This window comes from Melanerpes formicivorus, unplaced genomic scaffold, assembly GCF_026170545.1.
Source record: "Melanerpes formicivorus ecotype bairdi unplaced genomic scaffold, bMelFor1.0.p_v2 SCAF_34, whole genome shotgun sequence".
Classification (NCBI taxonomy): Eukaryota; Metazoa; Chordata; class Aves; order Piciformes; family Picidae; genus Melanerpes; species Melanerpes formicivorus.
Genome location: NW_027142386.1, coordinates 2,388,886 through 2,404,633, shown reverse-complemented (window position 1 = coordinate 2,404,633; position 15,748 = coordinate 2,388,886). Strand labels below are relative to the sequence as shown.

General features: G+C 58.6%; 2 protein-coding genes across 3 annotated transcripts; one reads left to right on the top strand and one right to left on the bottom strand.

The window, feature by feature from the left end:
• Positions 1 to 113: 113 nt before the first annotated feature.
• PRAM1 (PML-RARA regulated adaptor molecule 1) lies at positions 114 to 10,202 on the bottom strand. Of its 2 annotated transcripts, none has more exons than XM_068156405.1 (10): positions 9,235 to 10,202; positions 6,816 to 7,506; positions 3,789 to 3,891; positions 3,292 to 3,404; positions 2,955 to 3,009; positions 2,594 to 2,684; positions 2,169 to 2,331; positions 1,535 to 1,568; positions 963 to 997; positions 114 to 393 (listed from the first exon to the last, which is right to left on the bottom strand). In XM_068156405.1, the coding sequence occupies exons 1-9, from the start codon at positions 9,235 to 9,237 to the stop codon at positions 964 to 966; spliced, it is 1,287 nt and encodes a 428-aa protein (XP_068012506.1). In that variant the 5' UTR covers positions 9,238 to 10,202; the 3' UTR covers positions 114 to 393; position 963. The 2 variants fall into 2 exon arrangements, with proteins under 2 accessions (XP_068012506.1, XP_068012505.1); XM_068156404.1 differs by having other exon boundaries at positions 114 to 406; positions 9,235 to 10,199.
• A 451-nt stretch (positions 10,203 to 10,653) lies between these two features.
• LOC137450160 (DNA polymerase epsilon subunit 4-like) lies at positions 10,654 to 13,533 on the top strand. The gene is made up of 4 exons (XM_068156406.1): positions 10,654 to 10,896; positions 11,851 to 11,935; positions 12,170 to 12,211; positions 13,141 to 13,533. The coding sequence occupies exons 1-4, from the start codon at positions 10,669 to 10,671 to the stop codon at positions 13,152 to 13,154; spliced, it is 369 nt and encodes a 122-aa protein (XP_068012507.1). The 5' UTR covers positions 10,654 to 10,668; the 3' UTR covers positions 13,155 to 13,533.
• The last annotated feature ends 2,215 nt before the right edge of the window (positions 13,534 to 15,748 follow it).

Genomic DNA, 15,748 nt, shown 5'->3' with positions numbered 1-15,748 from the left:
GGCTGAAGATGCTCTGGGAATGGGGAAGGACTAAAACCTCTCCCAGTTAAAACCTCTCCAGCCCATGTTTTAATACTCTCCCCCCTCACAAATAAGACCACAGAAGCCTCTCAAACCATTGCCAGATTTTACACAGAACAAATAAAGCCACAGAGAAGGTTTGAGCTGAGGATGCCTCTGACCCTCCTGCCACCTCCCCTGCCACCCCCCAGCACGCTCGGTGGCCTTGCTGCTGTCCCAGTAGGGACATGGTGGCTTCTGTGGCTATCTCAGGAGGAAGCAGAGCTCCTTCCAAGGCAGGAGTGTCCCAAACAGTGCTGTCACGTCCCAGTCCCTGGAGGGGACTCTGGTGCTGCTGTCCTGTGCCTTTGGCTCCAGTATGGATCACTCAACCTGCCAGGTAGAACTGCAGAAGATGTTTGCCTGTTGGCACAGCTAAAACTCAGCTGTCTCCAGCCAGCTCCAGCTTCAGAGCTGTGTGCAAGCCAGGGGTGAGCCCCAGAAAGGGCACCTCTGAGGGAGCAGGGAGATCTCAAAGGACATTGAAGGGTCCTTGGGGCTGGCAGCATAGTGGATGGATCAAGTGAGAAGGGAAAGGGTGCAGGGAAGTCCAAATAATTGAGAACAGAGAAATGGGAGGACCTGTGGAGAGCTGAGAGAAAGGAAGAGAGGTGCTGGAGAGAGGGAGGGGAGTCACAGAGAGGGAGGAAGGGGAATCACAGAGAGGGAGGGAGGGGAATCACAGAGAGGGAGGGAGGGGAAACAGCAAGAGAGGGAGGGAGGGGAATCACAGAGAGGGAGGAAGGGGAATCACAGAGAGGGAGGGAAGGGAGTCACAGAGAGGGAGGGAAGGGAAACAGCAAGAGAGGGAGGGAGGGGAAACAGCAAGAGAGGGAGGGAGGGGAAACAGCAAGGGAGGAGGTGCTGGTGTGGGGATCACTGCAGGTTCCCTCTGCACCTACCCTAAATCTCGACGTCATCGTAGATGTCAGTGTCCCTGCGAGAGAGTAGCGGCAGTGCCATGAGAGCCTGGTCCCCACCACCTCCCAGCAGCAAGGCAAGGGCCAGCTCCTGCTGCCTTGCCTGCCCCACCTCTCCCAGCATGGACTCTGCTGTCCACCACCCTGTTTGCCTCCTGCCAGCCTCCTGCTCTCCTTACAGAACTAGGATCAGGGGTGAGCACAGCTCTGCCCCTCCTGCATTGTGCAGGGAGGATGGCTCTGGCCCAGGCTGCTGGGAGCTGCTGGCCTGTCACACCCTGCCACTGCCAACAGCTGAGCAGTGCCTGGGCAGACCCCACCTGAGGGACCACAGCTTGGGCAGGGCTCACAGCACCCCAGAAAGTTGCTCCAAGTGCCAGAGTCTCTGCTGACACCAGAAGTGGCAGATGCCACTGCCAGGCTAACCAGCCAGAGCTATGCCTAAGGTTTGAGCTGGCACTCAGTTGCCAGGGCTGGTTCAGTGCCAGGCTCTCCCTGGGCAATTGCTACAGCTTGCAGAGTGGGGAGGAAGGGGCTGGGGGAGAGGTACTCACAGGTGCAGCATCACAGCCCGAGGCACATAGCCATCTGCAACAGAGCAGGTAACGTGAGTCAGGCTGTGCTGGGAGCCTGGGCACAGCCAGGGCCTCACCCTGGCACTTGCCCCTGCCCAGGACTGGCAATGGTTAGCAGCACCTCCTGACCCAAGGAAAGCTGGGTGCAAGGAGGACCCTGGCTGTGGGAAGCTGAGCTGGACCCTTGGGAGGAAGCTGCTGGGGGCAATGCAGGGGCTGGGCCTGCCAGGCTGAGAGGAGCCTGACTCCAACCTCCCTGCCAGGGGCAGCTGTGCCCATTTCACCTGAGCATCCTTCAAAGCAACCACAGCTTGGGGAGTCTGTGCCCACCCAAGGCCTGTGCTGGGCTGGTGGCCAAGAGGCTCCAGGAGCAGTGAAGGCTTTGAGTGCGGGGAGGGGGCAAGCCCAGACAAGAGCAGAAGGTGCTGAGCAGGAAGCAGAACAGGAAGCTTGTGCAAGGAGAAGTGGAACACTTGTGCCCAGGGTACAGCAGGGCTGGCTCAGGCACAGGGGATGCCTCCAGCTGCCTGCCAGGGCTGTGTGCACAGGAGGAACTCCCAGGGCTGTGTGTGCTGTGGCCCCTGCTGCCGGCAGAGCCTCAGCCACGGCTTACATCTCCTCTGGCTGTTGCGGCAGAGGATCTGCTCCTCGTTGGTGAACTGGATGACATCGAGGATCTCTCCCCGCCTCAGGGGAAGGTTCTTCCCTCCACCCCTCTTCTCCACTGCTGCTGGGTCAACCATCATCTGAGTCAGGACATTGATGCTTCCTTCAAACTGAAACACAAACAGCAGTGCTGCAGCTCAGCAGCTGCTCCGGGGCAGCACCCCCAGCCCTCCCCTCCCGTAGAGAGCAAATCCCCCTGCAGCCAGGAGCTCTGGGGGGCTGCTCTCAGCTGGGGATGTGTCAGTGGGGAACAGGACAGGTGAGGCCTGGCTCTCAGCTGCTCTCTGCAGAGCACAGCTCCTCTCTGCCATCACTCTCCAGCCTTCCTGGGAGGTGCAGGGGAGCTCAGAGGGAAAAGCAGTTGCTGCTCACCTTGAATTTCTTCTGAAACTCCCTGTCCAGCTTCTCCTTCTTGCTCTCCTTGAGTGTCACTGCCTTCATCTTCTGGAAGACTTGGGCTTCTCTGCAGAGTCGTTGTGAATCACAGGAAAGCTCAGGTGACCCCAGGCTCTGCTCCCTCCCAATCCCTTTCCCTCCCCAGCTGCTGCCCCATCACATCTCCCTGCCCCAGCTCTGGGGCTGCTGGGGCTCCGCAGCCATGTGTTGGGACTGCTGCTTGTGCTCCTCACCATGGACCTTTCACCCAAGCCCAGCAGAGACCATCAAGCCCCCAGCTTTGTCAAAGCAAGGAGCCCTGGGCTGTGACCCTCAGAAAGAGTAAAAGCTCTGTTACCTCTGTGCAGCTGCCAGCAAGGCAGCCCTGTTAGCAGCTCGACCAGCATCTCCACCTGGAAAACCAAACCCCAGAGAGGTGCTGCTGACACCCAATGAAACAAGACACAAGGCTGAAACAACAGCAGGAGCTTCCTCCTCCTGGGACCAAACCCTGAGCTGGTCCTCTGAGCGTGGTTAACATCAAGGTTTCCCATGCCCCTTTAGAAGGGAGCAGAGAGGCCCACTGCCCTGCCATGCCCGGGAGCAGTGTGGGCTGCACTGCTGCCCAGGGCTGGCTGTGCCCTGGATGCTCTCTGAGCTGCCCCCAGCAGCATCCCAGCCCCTCCTGTGCTCACCTGCTGCGGGGCGGGGGGGCGCCAGCGGCCGGAACACACTGGGCAGCTGGAAGCCTCGGCCTGCCCTGGGGGGCCCCACTGGCTCCACATCGTCATAGATCTCCTCTTCAGCCCTGCCAGGAGGCACACAGCCATCAGGGAGCCTTGCTGCAGCCATGGCACTGGGGGCCAAGGGCAGGGTCAAGGCTGCCAGGAGGGTGGGCAGCGGGCAGTTGGGCTCAGGTCTGGGGCAGAGTGGGGCAGCAGCTCCTCGCTAGGCCCAGCAGCATGGACAGCAGCCTGGGGGGCAGGGGATGGGGGCAGGGTGTGAGGGCAGCAGCCAGACCTGCTTGGTCACACAGCCTGCAAAGGATGGCACTGCAGGAGCTGTCCCGGCATGGGCTCCAGGAGCAGGCAGGAGAACCCAAGGACCCTCTTGGTGTTTCTTCTGGTGCCCTCCCCGTTGGGTCTAGAGGCCTGGAAGCCTCCCCGAATGGAAGCGGTGTCCTGGTGCTTACCCGGTCCCACCGGGAGCAGCCTGCGGCGGGAGGCGTGCCGGGGCCGGGGCCGGAGCCGGGGCCGGGGATGGGGCCGGGGAGCTGCAGCCTGGCTTCACGCAGCCTTCAGTGAAAAGAGGAACAGCAAAGGCTTAGTCCACTCCGTCTGCTCACCCCGCCTGAGGCCAGCGCTGCCCTGGGCTAGAGGTAGCACAGAGGGGTGGGAGGAGGCACACCTGGATCCAGTGAGCAGCTCTCACTCCATGGCTCAGCGGAGGAGTTTCTTTCCTCCCACACCCTGGGGCACAGCTCCCTGGGGAGCTCTAATCGGTACTTCCCCAGTTTTATTACCTTCTCCCTGGATCAGTGATGCAAGGAGAGGGGAAGAGGCCCAAATGGGTATTTTGAACGTGGTGAAAACTCTGAACTCCAGAGGTGCAGCAGTCAGGGCAAGCCCTGGGTATCTCCATGTGCTCAGGAGCATCACTGGGCAGGAGGTGCTGCTGGCCCTGTGCATCCCCATCCCTCCTAACATCCTCATCTTTTTATCACCAGGCAGGTAGCTGTCACCAGCCTGCTCAAAGCAGATCAACCAGCAACTGGCATGAAGATCCATGGCACAACGTGGCAGCTGTGCCCTGTAATGGGCAATTATATAGCAAGGCCTAAAAATCCCCAGATTGCCCTAAAAACTAACAAAAAGAAGCAGAGCAGGGCAGGGCTGCAACTCATAGCATCACAGAATGGGCAGGGTTGGAAAGGACCTCAAGGCTCAGCCAGTTCCAACCCCCTGCCATGGGCAGGGACACCTCACACCACGGCAGGTTGCTCACAGCCACCTCCAGCCTGGCTGCAAACACCTCCAGGGCTGAGGCTTCCACCACCTCCCTGGGCAGCCTGTGCCAGGCTCTCACCACCCTCATGGGGAAGAACTTCCTAACATCTGAATCTCCCCACTTCTAGTTTTGCTCCGTTCCCCCCAGACCTATCACCCTCAGCAGTCCTTCCCCAGCTTTCTTGTAGCCCCCTTCAGACACTGGAAGGCCACAGTTAGGTCTCCTTGGAGCCTTCTCCTCTCCAGACTGAACAACCCCAACTCCCTCACTCTGTCCTCATAAAAGAGCAGCTCCAGCCCTCTGGTCCTCCTCGTGGTCCTTCTCTGGACACCTCCCAGCACCTCCAGACCCTTGCTGGCACAGAGGCTCCAGACCTGGCCCCAGAGCTCCAGCTGTGGGCTCAGCAGAGTGGAGCAGAGGGGCAGAATCCCCTCCCTGGCCCTGCTGGCCACACTTCTCTTGCTGCAGCCCAGGCTCTGCTTGGCTCTCTGGGCTGCAAGTGCTCACTGCTGGCTCCTGTTGAGCTTCTCCTCCCCCAGTACCCCCAAGGCCTTTTCCCCAGGGCTGCTCTCAAGCCAGACCCTGCCCTGCCCAGCCTGTATCAGTGCTTGGGATTGCCCTGAGCCAGATGCAGCAGTTGGTCTTGTTGAACCTCATGAGGTTGTCATGGGCTCACCTCTCCAGATGTTCCAACGTGCCTCAGCACCCAGGAGACAAACAATGACTTCAAAACTGCTGCTTTGTAGGACACAGACAGCAGCTCACTCCCTCCTGTGCCAGAGCTGGTGCCCATGGGGGAGCATCTCCACCACAACTGCATGGCAGGGCCTGGGAGAGGCCTCTGGGTGCCACACAGCAACACCTCCTGAAATAAAACTCCCCAGAGTAGCTGGAGTTTGCAGGCCTTGTAAGGAGAGGAAGAGAGCTCTCTGCTCATGGCTGCCCTTTGCACCATGGCTGTGGGATGAGCCAGCACAGAGCCACCACAGAATGCTTTGGGCTGGAAGGCACCTTAGGGATCATCTAGTCCAGCCCCCTGCCATGGCCTTCCTCTGGGCCAGGCTGCTCAGAGCCTCATCCAACCTGGCCTTGAACACTGCCAGGGATGGGGCATCCACACCTCCTCTGGTGTCACCATTCCAGTGTATCACCACCCTCATAATGAAGAACTTTTTCCTTATATCTAATCTAAATCAGAGAGTCACAGAAACATTCAGGTTGGAGAAGACCCTCGGGATCAGCAAGTCCAACCAACCTCCCCTCCCTCAGTTTAGCCCTCACCCCTTGTCCTGTCACTACAGACCCTGGTAGCAAGTCTGTCCTCATCCCTCTTAGAGCCCTAAGTACTGAAAGGCCACGAGAAGGTCTCCCCCAAGCCTTCTCTTCTCCAGGCTGAGCAACTCCACCCTCTCAACCTGTCCTCACAGAGGAGGTGCTCCAGCCCTCTTTTTGTGTGGTCCTCTGGACTCGCTCCAACAGCTCCATGTCCTTATGCTGGGGGGCCCAGAGCTGGAGGGTGGTGAAGAAGAAGTTAAGAGAAGCTGAGCAAGAAACAGGATTTGAAACAGGTTTCATCACTCAGAGTATGGATCAGCAGACTGACAGCTGTTAAAAACTCAGCTGCCAAGATCTGGAAGCAGCCTGACCAAGAGGAACCAAGCCCTGCACCCCATGGACAGCCGGAGGGCAACACCAGGCCAGCACCGTGGCTCTGGTGGCCACAGCTGCAGCTGTGCCTGGGTACTCTAGGAAGTGCCCAGCTCCACCTTCTCCCCCCTTAGTTGTGGGCAGTGAGAGGATCTGCCCTTTGCTCTCCCTCCTGCCACCTTAACAAGCCTGGGTCTCAGCCTCTCTTTCCCCACAGCCTCCAGCCACCAACCACCTTAGTGTCCTGCACTGGGCTCAGCCTCATGGGGGACTTGGTCAACACCCCTCAGGTTTTCACTCCAGCCCCACTCCTTGCCAGCACCCCAGAGCCTGATGCCTGTCCCCAGACACAGACAGGGCACTAAGTCCCCTTTGCTCCTGCACCTGCTGCCCTCCCTCTTTCCTTTTCACATGCCATGCCCATAGGAGCCCCTTTGGCATCACAAGCCCCCATGCCTCCATCAGTGCCCCCACCCCAGTGTTTCCATCTCCCAGGAGCTCCAGACTCTAACTGGGAGGATTTTTCTCTCCCCTTCTCTGGGGACCTGCAGGTGCCTGGCCATACCCCGCGGAATGCTCCTTGGGGGCTCTGTGGCAGGAGGGGAAGGCGCCCCAGGGCCTGCAGCTGCACTGAACTTCTCCAGATGCACGACAGGAGGACGCTTGGGCTTGGCTGGCCTCGTTCCCAGCACCCTGGCATTTGGCAGAGGCTTCCTCGGAGGCAGGTCTGGGTGCCCTGTCCCGGGGGCACTTCTCATGGCATCCAGGGAGGCTGTGGCAACTTCTCCTTTGGCAGGAACCACTGGAGCTGCCTTGCTTCTGCTGGGTGGCCACGTCTGCTGAGCTAGGTTTCTCTGGGCAGGGTTGGAGGTGGTTCCTGCCTCCTTGCTCGATGTATCTCCTCCTCCTGGCTTTGGAGGGGTTGGCTGGGAGCTGGCCTCTTGAGCAATCCCCTTCTTCAGCTTTACCATCCATGCTGGGAGCTCAGAGGTGGGATGAGGAGGCAACTGCTGTTCCACACTCTGACCTTTACTGTGGGTTGGAGAAGCCCTGCTGAAGTCCAGCCTCCTGATGCGGGGGGGCTCTGGAGGGGGCTCCCCCTTGGAGCCCCCCGTGGGGGTCTGTCCCGGCTCCGCTGGGGGGACTGCTGCCAAGGAGCTCTGCGGCCAGCTGCCAGCTTCGTGTGGGTCCTTCCTGTTGCCTTCAAACTTTGCCAGCAGGTGCTTCACCACAGCCTCTTTGCCCTCCAGATGTGTCTGTAACCAGCAAGAGAAGCTCCAGCTAAAGCACCATGGAGGAAAACAAGTCACAGCCTCCCCGGGGAATGCAGCCTCTCCTCAGCACAGCCTGGCACTGAACCCCCTCCATGAAATGTGGTCTCTGCTCAAAGTGGTCCTGGGACATGGCTGGGGAAGTAACACTGGGCATCCAGGAGGAATTTCATGGAGTCTTTTGATCTGATCCACCCTTCATCCACCACCAGGGACCCTCCAAACAGAGGGACTGGGTGGAAGACTGTACTCTACTAGTAGCAAATCTCCTGAGGCCAGAATTTGAGATCTAGAAATTGCCTAAGCCTCAGATGGGAGCAACTTGCCTTGCCCTGGTCCTTGGTCCCATGAGGTCCATGTGAACTCAGGGCAGCTGGGCAGGAGTTGGCTGGGGAGGCCACACAGAGATCTCAGCATGGAGGAAAACCTGGGCTAGCAGTGGTGAGCTCACCCTGCCTGCACACACAACCCAAGGTCCTGAGGCAGCAGTTCTGTCCTACTTTCCTGACCAGTGCATTTCCTGTGCTGCTCACACCATGCTCATGTGAACTGGGACATGCCAGCCCCAGTTGCCCCTGGCTTCCTCAATGAGCAGAAAGCAACTCTTGCTGAAGCCTCCCGAGAAAGGCTGCCAGCAGGAGGCCAAATGACATTTGGAAGAAGAGTGCCAGGTCCAAGGTGTGTCATAATGCTCAGGTGAGATGTGCTCACATTTGCTCTAAGCTTCTCAGATAGATCCTGTGGAAGGGCAGTGATCATCTGACCCTCCCCCATCGTTCTCCCACCCCCTTGTCCTTGCACCACAGTGTCCCTCTGTCCCTGCTTTACTTGCCCTGGGCTTTGCTTTTGAAGTTCTGTCCTCTCTGGGACTTCACTTTGGGTTTGTGTTGTGTCATTTACTTTGACAAGAGAAGGGCTGCCATGCAAAGAAGTGGGGCCTCCCACTAGCCAGGGCTGCTCATCCAGCCTGGCCTTGAACACCTCCAGGGAGGGACCATCCTGGGCAACCTGTTCCAGCGTCTCACCACCCTCACTGGAAAGAATTCCTTCCTAATCTCCAGCCCCAACACCACTCCATAAGCTCAAACAAGTGCAAGTTCCCCTCAGATGCCCAGGCAGCCCCCACAGTTTCCCTGCAGAGGCTGCAGCACCACAGCCGAAGCACAGCCAGTGGTGAAGGTAAGCTGAAGGTTCCTGCTTCCTGCACACCAGGCCCTGGGGCTTGCACCCAAAATAATGAACCCACCCCAATTTCTCCCAGACTCCCCATGTGCTGCTAGGGCTTCTGCCACCTGAATGATTCAGAGGTTCATAACCATCCGTCTGGGAGCTGTTCCATCAGCTGGGACTGGCACAGAGCCCTCAGGGGCAGCTGTGGACACAGCAGCACTGTCGCTGTGAGCACCTCCAAGTTCTTCAATAGGTTTTGCACCAGTGGGTGCCCTCCTGGACTCGGTGGCAGGGCAGCCTCCTCCTCAGCCCAACACCACCCAGCAAAGCTTGCACTAGGCCCAGGAACTGAGCAGAGACCTTTGAAGCTCCAAGCAGCTCAGACATACAGGGGGACTTTTTGCTCCAGGAGGAGCAAGGGGCTCGGCAGGATCCAGCCCCTTGCAAGGACACTGCCAAAGCCTTTCCAAGCAGGAGCTGTGGCTCTGCTCCCTGTGCCCCATCCCCAGGTCCAGTGAAGCCCAGGCTCGGTTCTTTACTCACCATTTTCCATCAGCAGCTGCTTTTCTGCGTGCTCACCTCCTCTCTGCAAGTACCACAGGAGACATCCAAGCTGAAGGGCTTGTGCAGGGCGAGCCTCTCCAAAGTCCCCCTGCCCTGAAACCAGAAGTTCTTTCCTAACAGTTGGTGAGAAGCTGTGGGCAACGCCAGGAAGTCGCTGCAGCCTGACTGTGAAACAACGCAAGGAGGAGGAGGAAGAGGAGGAGGAGCAGCTCTGGGTGCACTGCGAGTTTGGACACTGCTGCTGTTGGGAAGCTTGAAGCCCACCAAGCCCTGCTGCCCATAAGCCACTACCATCCAGAGAAGAGTTCAAACAGTGGCTCTGGGACAAGGGATGGACCAGGAGGGTGGTTTGTGTTTTCCTTTGGTGGTGGCCGATGTGAGCTTGCTTCAGCACTCCACAGGACCTGCAGAGGGTGGAGAAGGTTTGCAGAGGTCACATGGCAGAACCAGCATGGCCCTGCTCAGCCAAGCTCTGCAGGAGCACAGCAGGGCTGGGCAGAGGACTGTGGCTTTCCAGTGTCCAAAAGTGGGGGATATCTGCTCTGCTGGCAGGGAGCAGGGGAAGCACTGTGCATGGTGCCATGCGGAGTTGGGCCATCTCTGTGTCGAAACACCATGGCTGATTACCCCAGAGGCAGGAAAGGTCTGAGCAGCTGAGCCAAGCTCCGTGGCATGGCCACCCCGGCCGTCTGCAGGCAGGTGCTGATGTCCCTGCCCAGGGGTGCTGTGTCCCTCCAGCCCTTGGGGAAGATGCCCCTCCAGCAGTGCCTGTGGATGGGGTTAGGCTGAGGCAGTGTGGGGAAGGCTGGCAGAGGCAAATTGTTAGCCAAGGGCGAGAGCCCCAGGGCGTCCTGCATAGGATAATGGGTGCCCAAGGTGGGCACTGAAAGCTTTGATCCCATCTGCTGGAGGCGGTATGAAGAAAGGGCGTTGGGAGGTCCCACACCAGACCCAAGGGAAGGCAACCAGCTGTGACAGCCACCTCCTGGGAGAGCTGGGTCCCCACTGCCACCTCCTTCATTGCGCCAGTGCCACTGCCGCGGGCAGGGCAGAGGAGGCTGTGGAGCAGTCTGTGGGGCACAGGCGGTGCCGGGCAGCGCAAGGGTCACGCCACGGGGATGGCGGCGAGCGGGGCGCGGCGGGGCCACGGGCTGGGGCTCGGCGGCAAGGCTGGAGCCGGAGCGCGATGGGAGCGCAAGGGCCGTGCTGAGGGGCCGCGGGGCTGACGGGGACACGGGGCTGAGCCCCCCTCGCCGCGCGGCGGGGCCAGGCTGAGCCCTCCCCAGCTCCTCGCTCGTCCCTCCCTCCATGCTCGTCCCTCCCTCCCCGGCTCCTCGCTCGTCCCTCCCTCCCCGCGCGTTCCCCCATCCGCTCCCCGCGGCGGCCCCGCGCAGGCGCAGCGCTGGGCGCGGGATGGCGGCAGCGGTGCCGGTGCCCGTGCCAGTGCCCGTGCCAGTGCCGGTGCCCGTGCCGGTGGCGACCAGCGAGGCGGCGGCGCCGGGGGAGGAGGCGGCGGGCGCGGGGCCGGGGCCGGCGCGCCTGGCCCGGCTGCCGCTGGCGCGGGTGAAGGCGCTGGTGAAGGCGGACCCGGACGTCAGCCTGGCCAGCCAGGAAGCCGTGTTCGTGCTGGCGCGGGCCACGGTGAGGGGCGGCCGCGGCCGGTTGGCGGCGGGGAGGCTGCTCTCGGCCCGGGCTGCCGCCGGAACGGGGCCGCGGCCCCCGGCGCTGCGCTCGGCGGCTGTGTGCTGGGGAGCCGCTCGGGGGGCGGTGGAGCTCTTGATGGACTCTTTCTAGAGGGCTTTCCCCCTTTCGGAGCGTTTGAGGCTTTCCTCTGCCAGCGGACACCCAGGCCCCTGTCCCGAGCTGTCTCGGGGGAAGCAGAACGGCAGCCGCTGCCCCCGGCCGCGCCCCCTGTCCCCGGCCGCTCCGTCTGCCCCCGGCCGCTCCGTCTGCCCCCGGCCGCTCCCCCTGCCCCCCGGCCGCTCCCCCTGCCCCCGGCCTCTCCGTCTGCCCCCGGCCTCTCCGTCTGCCCCCGGCCGCTCCCCCTGCCCCCGGCCGCTCCCTCTGCCCCCCGCCGCTCCCTCTGCCCCCGGCCGCTCCCTCTGCCCCCGGCACCCTGGCCGTGGGTCGGTGCAGACAGCCAAGGAGGCCGCGGGAGGAGCCGGGCACAGCACATGGCCTCTCCTGTCGCTGGAGACCCTGCCGCAGCCCACAGCGGCTCCCGGTTGCAGCGGGAAGGTGTCCGCAGGGTACCCGCCGGGTGCAGCTGTGCTCTGTCCCTTGCCTGCAGGACACCTTTTCCCCTCCAGAAGGGGTCCTGCGAGCAGCTGGGCTGTAGCTGGTCTCCTGGACGTGTCTGGAGGAACCCTCTCTGTCCGGTTCACTCCTGGCTTTCTCTCTGCTGATGCTGCTTCTGTGCATCACTGCCCAGCAGCTTCCTCTGTTCTTTTCGTAGCTATTTACTGGAAAAGTGAAATGTTCAAAGGGAGGTTCTGGGTTCTTCATGAAGTCTTGTAGGACCTTTCCTTGCCTCAGGACGTTCTCTCTTCTGTCTCTCACCCCTTGTGTGTAACTGCCTTGGTTTTCATGTTGCAGGAGTTGTTTGTTGAAACTATAGCCAAAGATGCCTACGTGTACGCTCAGCAAGGGAAGAGGAAAACCCTGCAGAGGAAAGACCTGGGTATGAGAGCATGTTCTGTGCTGCCTGTCCTTGCTAGGGTGGAGGATCTTCCCTCTTCACCCAGCGTGGTGAAGCAGTCGTAGCTGCTTCTCCTTGCTTTGAATTTCACTCACCAGCTCCAAACCAAGTAAAGCTCTTTCAAACTGGTCCCTGGCCTGGAATGTCATTTTGAATCACGTTTGAAACAGATGCAGATATGGACTTTATGTTAATTGTTTGCAATCTGCTTTGCAGATAATGCCATTGAAGCTATTGATGAATTTGCTTTTTTGGAGGGTGAGTTTCTCCTTGGTTTCACTTGGATTCAGTACTTTGTGTAATCTTCTTGGGGGAGAAAGGATTTGATCATTTGCAGAGCCCTCTGTTTCCACATCTTCCATAGTGTGACTTGTTATGCCCCTGTCTGAGAGGTTAAACACAAATCAAGTGGACCCTGAGACACCTACAACATTGTTAACTAGATTTGGGTTTCAGTCTGTCTTCACAGGGGAGATGCTCCAAGTCCCCAAAGCATCCTCGTGGCTCTCTGTTGGACTCTCTCCAGCAGATCCCTGTCCCTCTAGAACTGGGGAGCCCAGAACTGGACAGAGTATTCCACGTGTGGTCTCACTAGGGCAGAGCAGAGGGGGAGGAGAACCTCTCTAGCCCTGCACAAGGTCACACATGAGGATGCTTTGGGGACTTGGAGCATCTCCCCTGTGAAGAGAGACTGAGAGCCCTGGAGCTGTTTAGTCTGGAGAGGAGAAGGCTGAGAGGGGGTCTGATCAATGTCAATCAATATCTGAGGGGTGGGGGGCAAGTGGAGGGGGCCAAGCTCTTTATGGTGATGCACAGCAACAAGGAACAGTGGATACAAACTGGAACATAGAAGGTTTCAGCTCAACATGAGAAGAAACTTCTTTGGTGTGAGGGTGACAGAGCCCTGGAGCAGGCTGCCCAGAGAGGTTGTGGAGTCTCCTCTGGAGACTTTCCAGACCCACCTGGATGTGTTCCTGTGCAGACTGCCCTGGGTGCTCCTGCTCTGGCAGGGGGTTGGACCTGATGATCTCTGGAGGTCCCTTCCAACCCCCTAACATTCTATGATTGGTGTAAACTTCACAGAGTCACTGCACATCCCCTTGGCTGCTTGCAGACAACTTGCTCTTGTTCACAGAGCTGTGTTGCTGCCTCCCGAGGCCATACTTTATTTGTTTGTTTCTGTTTAGGTACTTTGGACTGAGCTGGACAGAGGTGGAGCTCTCTGGAGGAAGAGTCTGGCAGAGATGGCTGTGGGGAGCAGGGTGGAGACGTGGAGAGTTTGACAGTGATCCCTAGGGTGGAGACCCTGAAGTTGCAACCATATTTTGTATAAAGTTTTAAGTTCTTGTAAGTTCTTTATTTAAAATGCAATATTTTTTCATAACTATTTTGTATGCCACTTGCCTGTGCCCTGCTGCTGCCCAGCTCTGCCCAGCTCCACACAGCTGTGAGTGGAGTGAGAGGCTCAGCTCAGTGCCCAGGCATGGTGAACTCCTTTTTTTATGGACACTTTTCTCTGTATATGTTTTGTTTCTTGGCCAAATACAATTAAATGTATGGTTTTTTTTCCTTGTTGAACAGCTAGCTGTGCTGGTTTCTCCCCTGTGCTGCTGGGATGAAGGCTTTGGGTGTGCTCTAGCCCTGTGCTAAATTGTGGTGTTTTTCAGTGGATGCCTTCTGATAGAATTCTGCTCTTGCTCATTGCTTGCATCTGTCCCAGTGAAGCCCTTCTGTGACAGAGTGGCAGAGGGATGAGGGACAGTGGTTTGAAACTGGAGCAGGGCAGAGTTAGGCTGGCCATTAGGAGGAAGTTCTGCACAGTGAGGGTTGTGAAATACTGGAACAGGGCTGCCCAGGGATGTGGTTGAGACCCTCTTCCTAAAGACATTCATGATCAGACTGGATGTGGCCTTGGGCAGCCTGCTCTAGCTGGAGGTGTCCCTGCTGCCTGCAGGAGGGTTGGGGTCTTTGAGGGTCTCTTCCAACCCAGTGAAATCTGTGAGTCTCCTACAGTATGAGCTCCAGGGAGACTTGGCTTGTTTTAGGGGTGCACAGCTTCCATACATTGGTGGCTGCTGTGCCTCTTAAGGAACTGGAGCCAAAAAACCCTCAGCCCAACCCCTCCAAACTATTTTGAATGCCAGAGTGGTGTTAGATGCACTGTGCTGCCATCAGTGTCCTCTGGTGCACTCCCTGAATCTGGCAAAACCAAAAGGACTCCCTGGGGGCTGGATCTGTTCCCTGCTGTCTGCACTTGGGCAAACTGCTGCAGAGCTCCTGACCTCTGTGACCAAGATCCACATGCAGCAAGAGTTCAGGACATCCACTGCCCTTGAGTGGTGTGTCTGGGGTCCCACACAGCACACAAGCACTGTCTGTGCCTCTGCTGTTTCCAGGAGTCAGGAGACTGCCTCTTGCCTCTGGGTATTTACCAAGCTGGAAAGGAAGGGCTCCAGGGCTCTGTCACACTGACAAGAGGCAAAAGCTGCAGGGCCTCTGTGTGTGCTGTGGGCAGCACTGAAACTGCTGAGCCTGTGGCCAGCTTTGACAGACAGCTTTGGCTTAGTTTTGTGGTGTGGAGGAGCCAAGGAGGGTGGTCCCTAGCTGAAAAGGCCGTTGAATGATGAGTGAGGATGAGGGGAGCATGGGGGTGAGGGATGCATGAGGGATCCTTTCTCCTTTCCAATGAAGAGACTTACAAGTCACTCTGAGTTGCCACAAACTCAATTAGCTTGAAAGTGGTGATAAGAACCAAGATGCCAAGGGAGCTTTCTCCAGGCTGGGAACAATCCCAGCTGCCCTCAAAAAACACTTTGAAGTTTTCTTGAGACCTGACCCCCATAGACAGGAGGGAGAGAGGCCAGGAGCTGCCATTGCTGCTCAGCTGGCAGTCTGGGGATGTGCCATGTGCAGGCCTGTTTGTCCCCCAGCTGGGCACCCTCTCAGCTGCTGAGGGAGAGCCCAGGATAAGTACCAGAGGTACCAGAGGCCTTTTTGTGTTTGCCAGGGTGCATCATGCAGTACCCAGGAGCTGTGCCCTGCAGGGCTCTTGCATGCTCCCAGCTTTGCCAGTAAGCTCCTTTTGCTTCTCACTGCTGTGGCCTCTTGCACAGGAGAGAAAAGGGCTTGTGTGGGCCTGTGGTGCCAGGCTGTGTGCCAGGCTGGCTTTCTGCCTGATGCTTCTGTTGTGGGCATGGTGTTTGTTTTCTGCAGTGCTTCACCATAAGCAGTGTAGAGGGTTGGCTGCACTCAGCAAATCATTTGGGGTTTGTCCTGGAGGAAGCTGCTGTGCAGAGCTCAGTGCCCATGAGCTGTGATGCTGCTCCCATGAGCAGTGATGCTGCTCCCAATCTCAGGCTGCACCAATGTGGAAGCAGAGGAGAGCAGGGGACTGGTTCCTGCTGTACCCCATGGCTAAGGGCAGCACTTTCTTGCAGTGGTTGTCAGGTGGCTGTTCCCCCAGCTAGCCAGGCCAGAGGGCTCAAGAGGGTCATGGCCACTTGTAACTACTTAGATCTCCTCCTTGCACAGAAGCTGATTCAGGGCAGCAGGTGCCTGGAGGCTTGTGGTCTGCACTCAGAGCCTTCTCCCAGCCCCAGTTGGGAAGGTGGTGAATTTAAACTGGGGTAGTGCTGGGCTTGGTGGTTGTGACTGCAACTGCTGGAGCCACAGGCAGAGAGAACCAGCAAGGGAACTGCCTGCAGAGAGGAGCTGCTGCAGGAGGCAGACCCATGTCCTCCACGTGGGATGTGGTGAGTTCCCCTTTCACCCATGAGAAACTGGAATCCCTTCAGT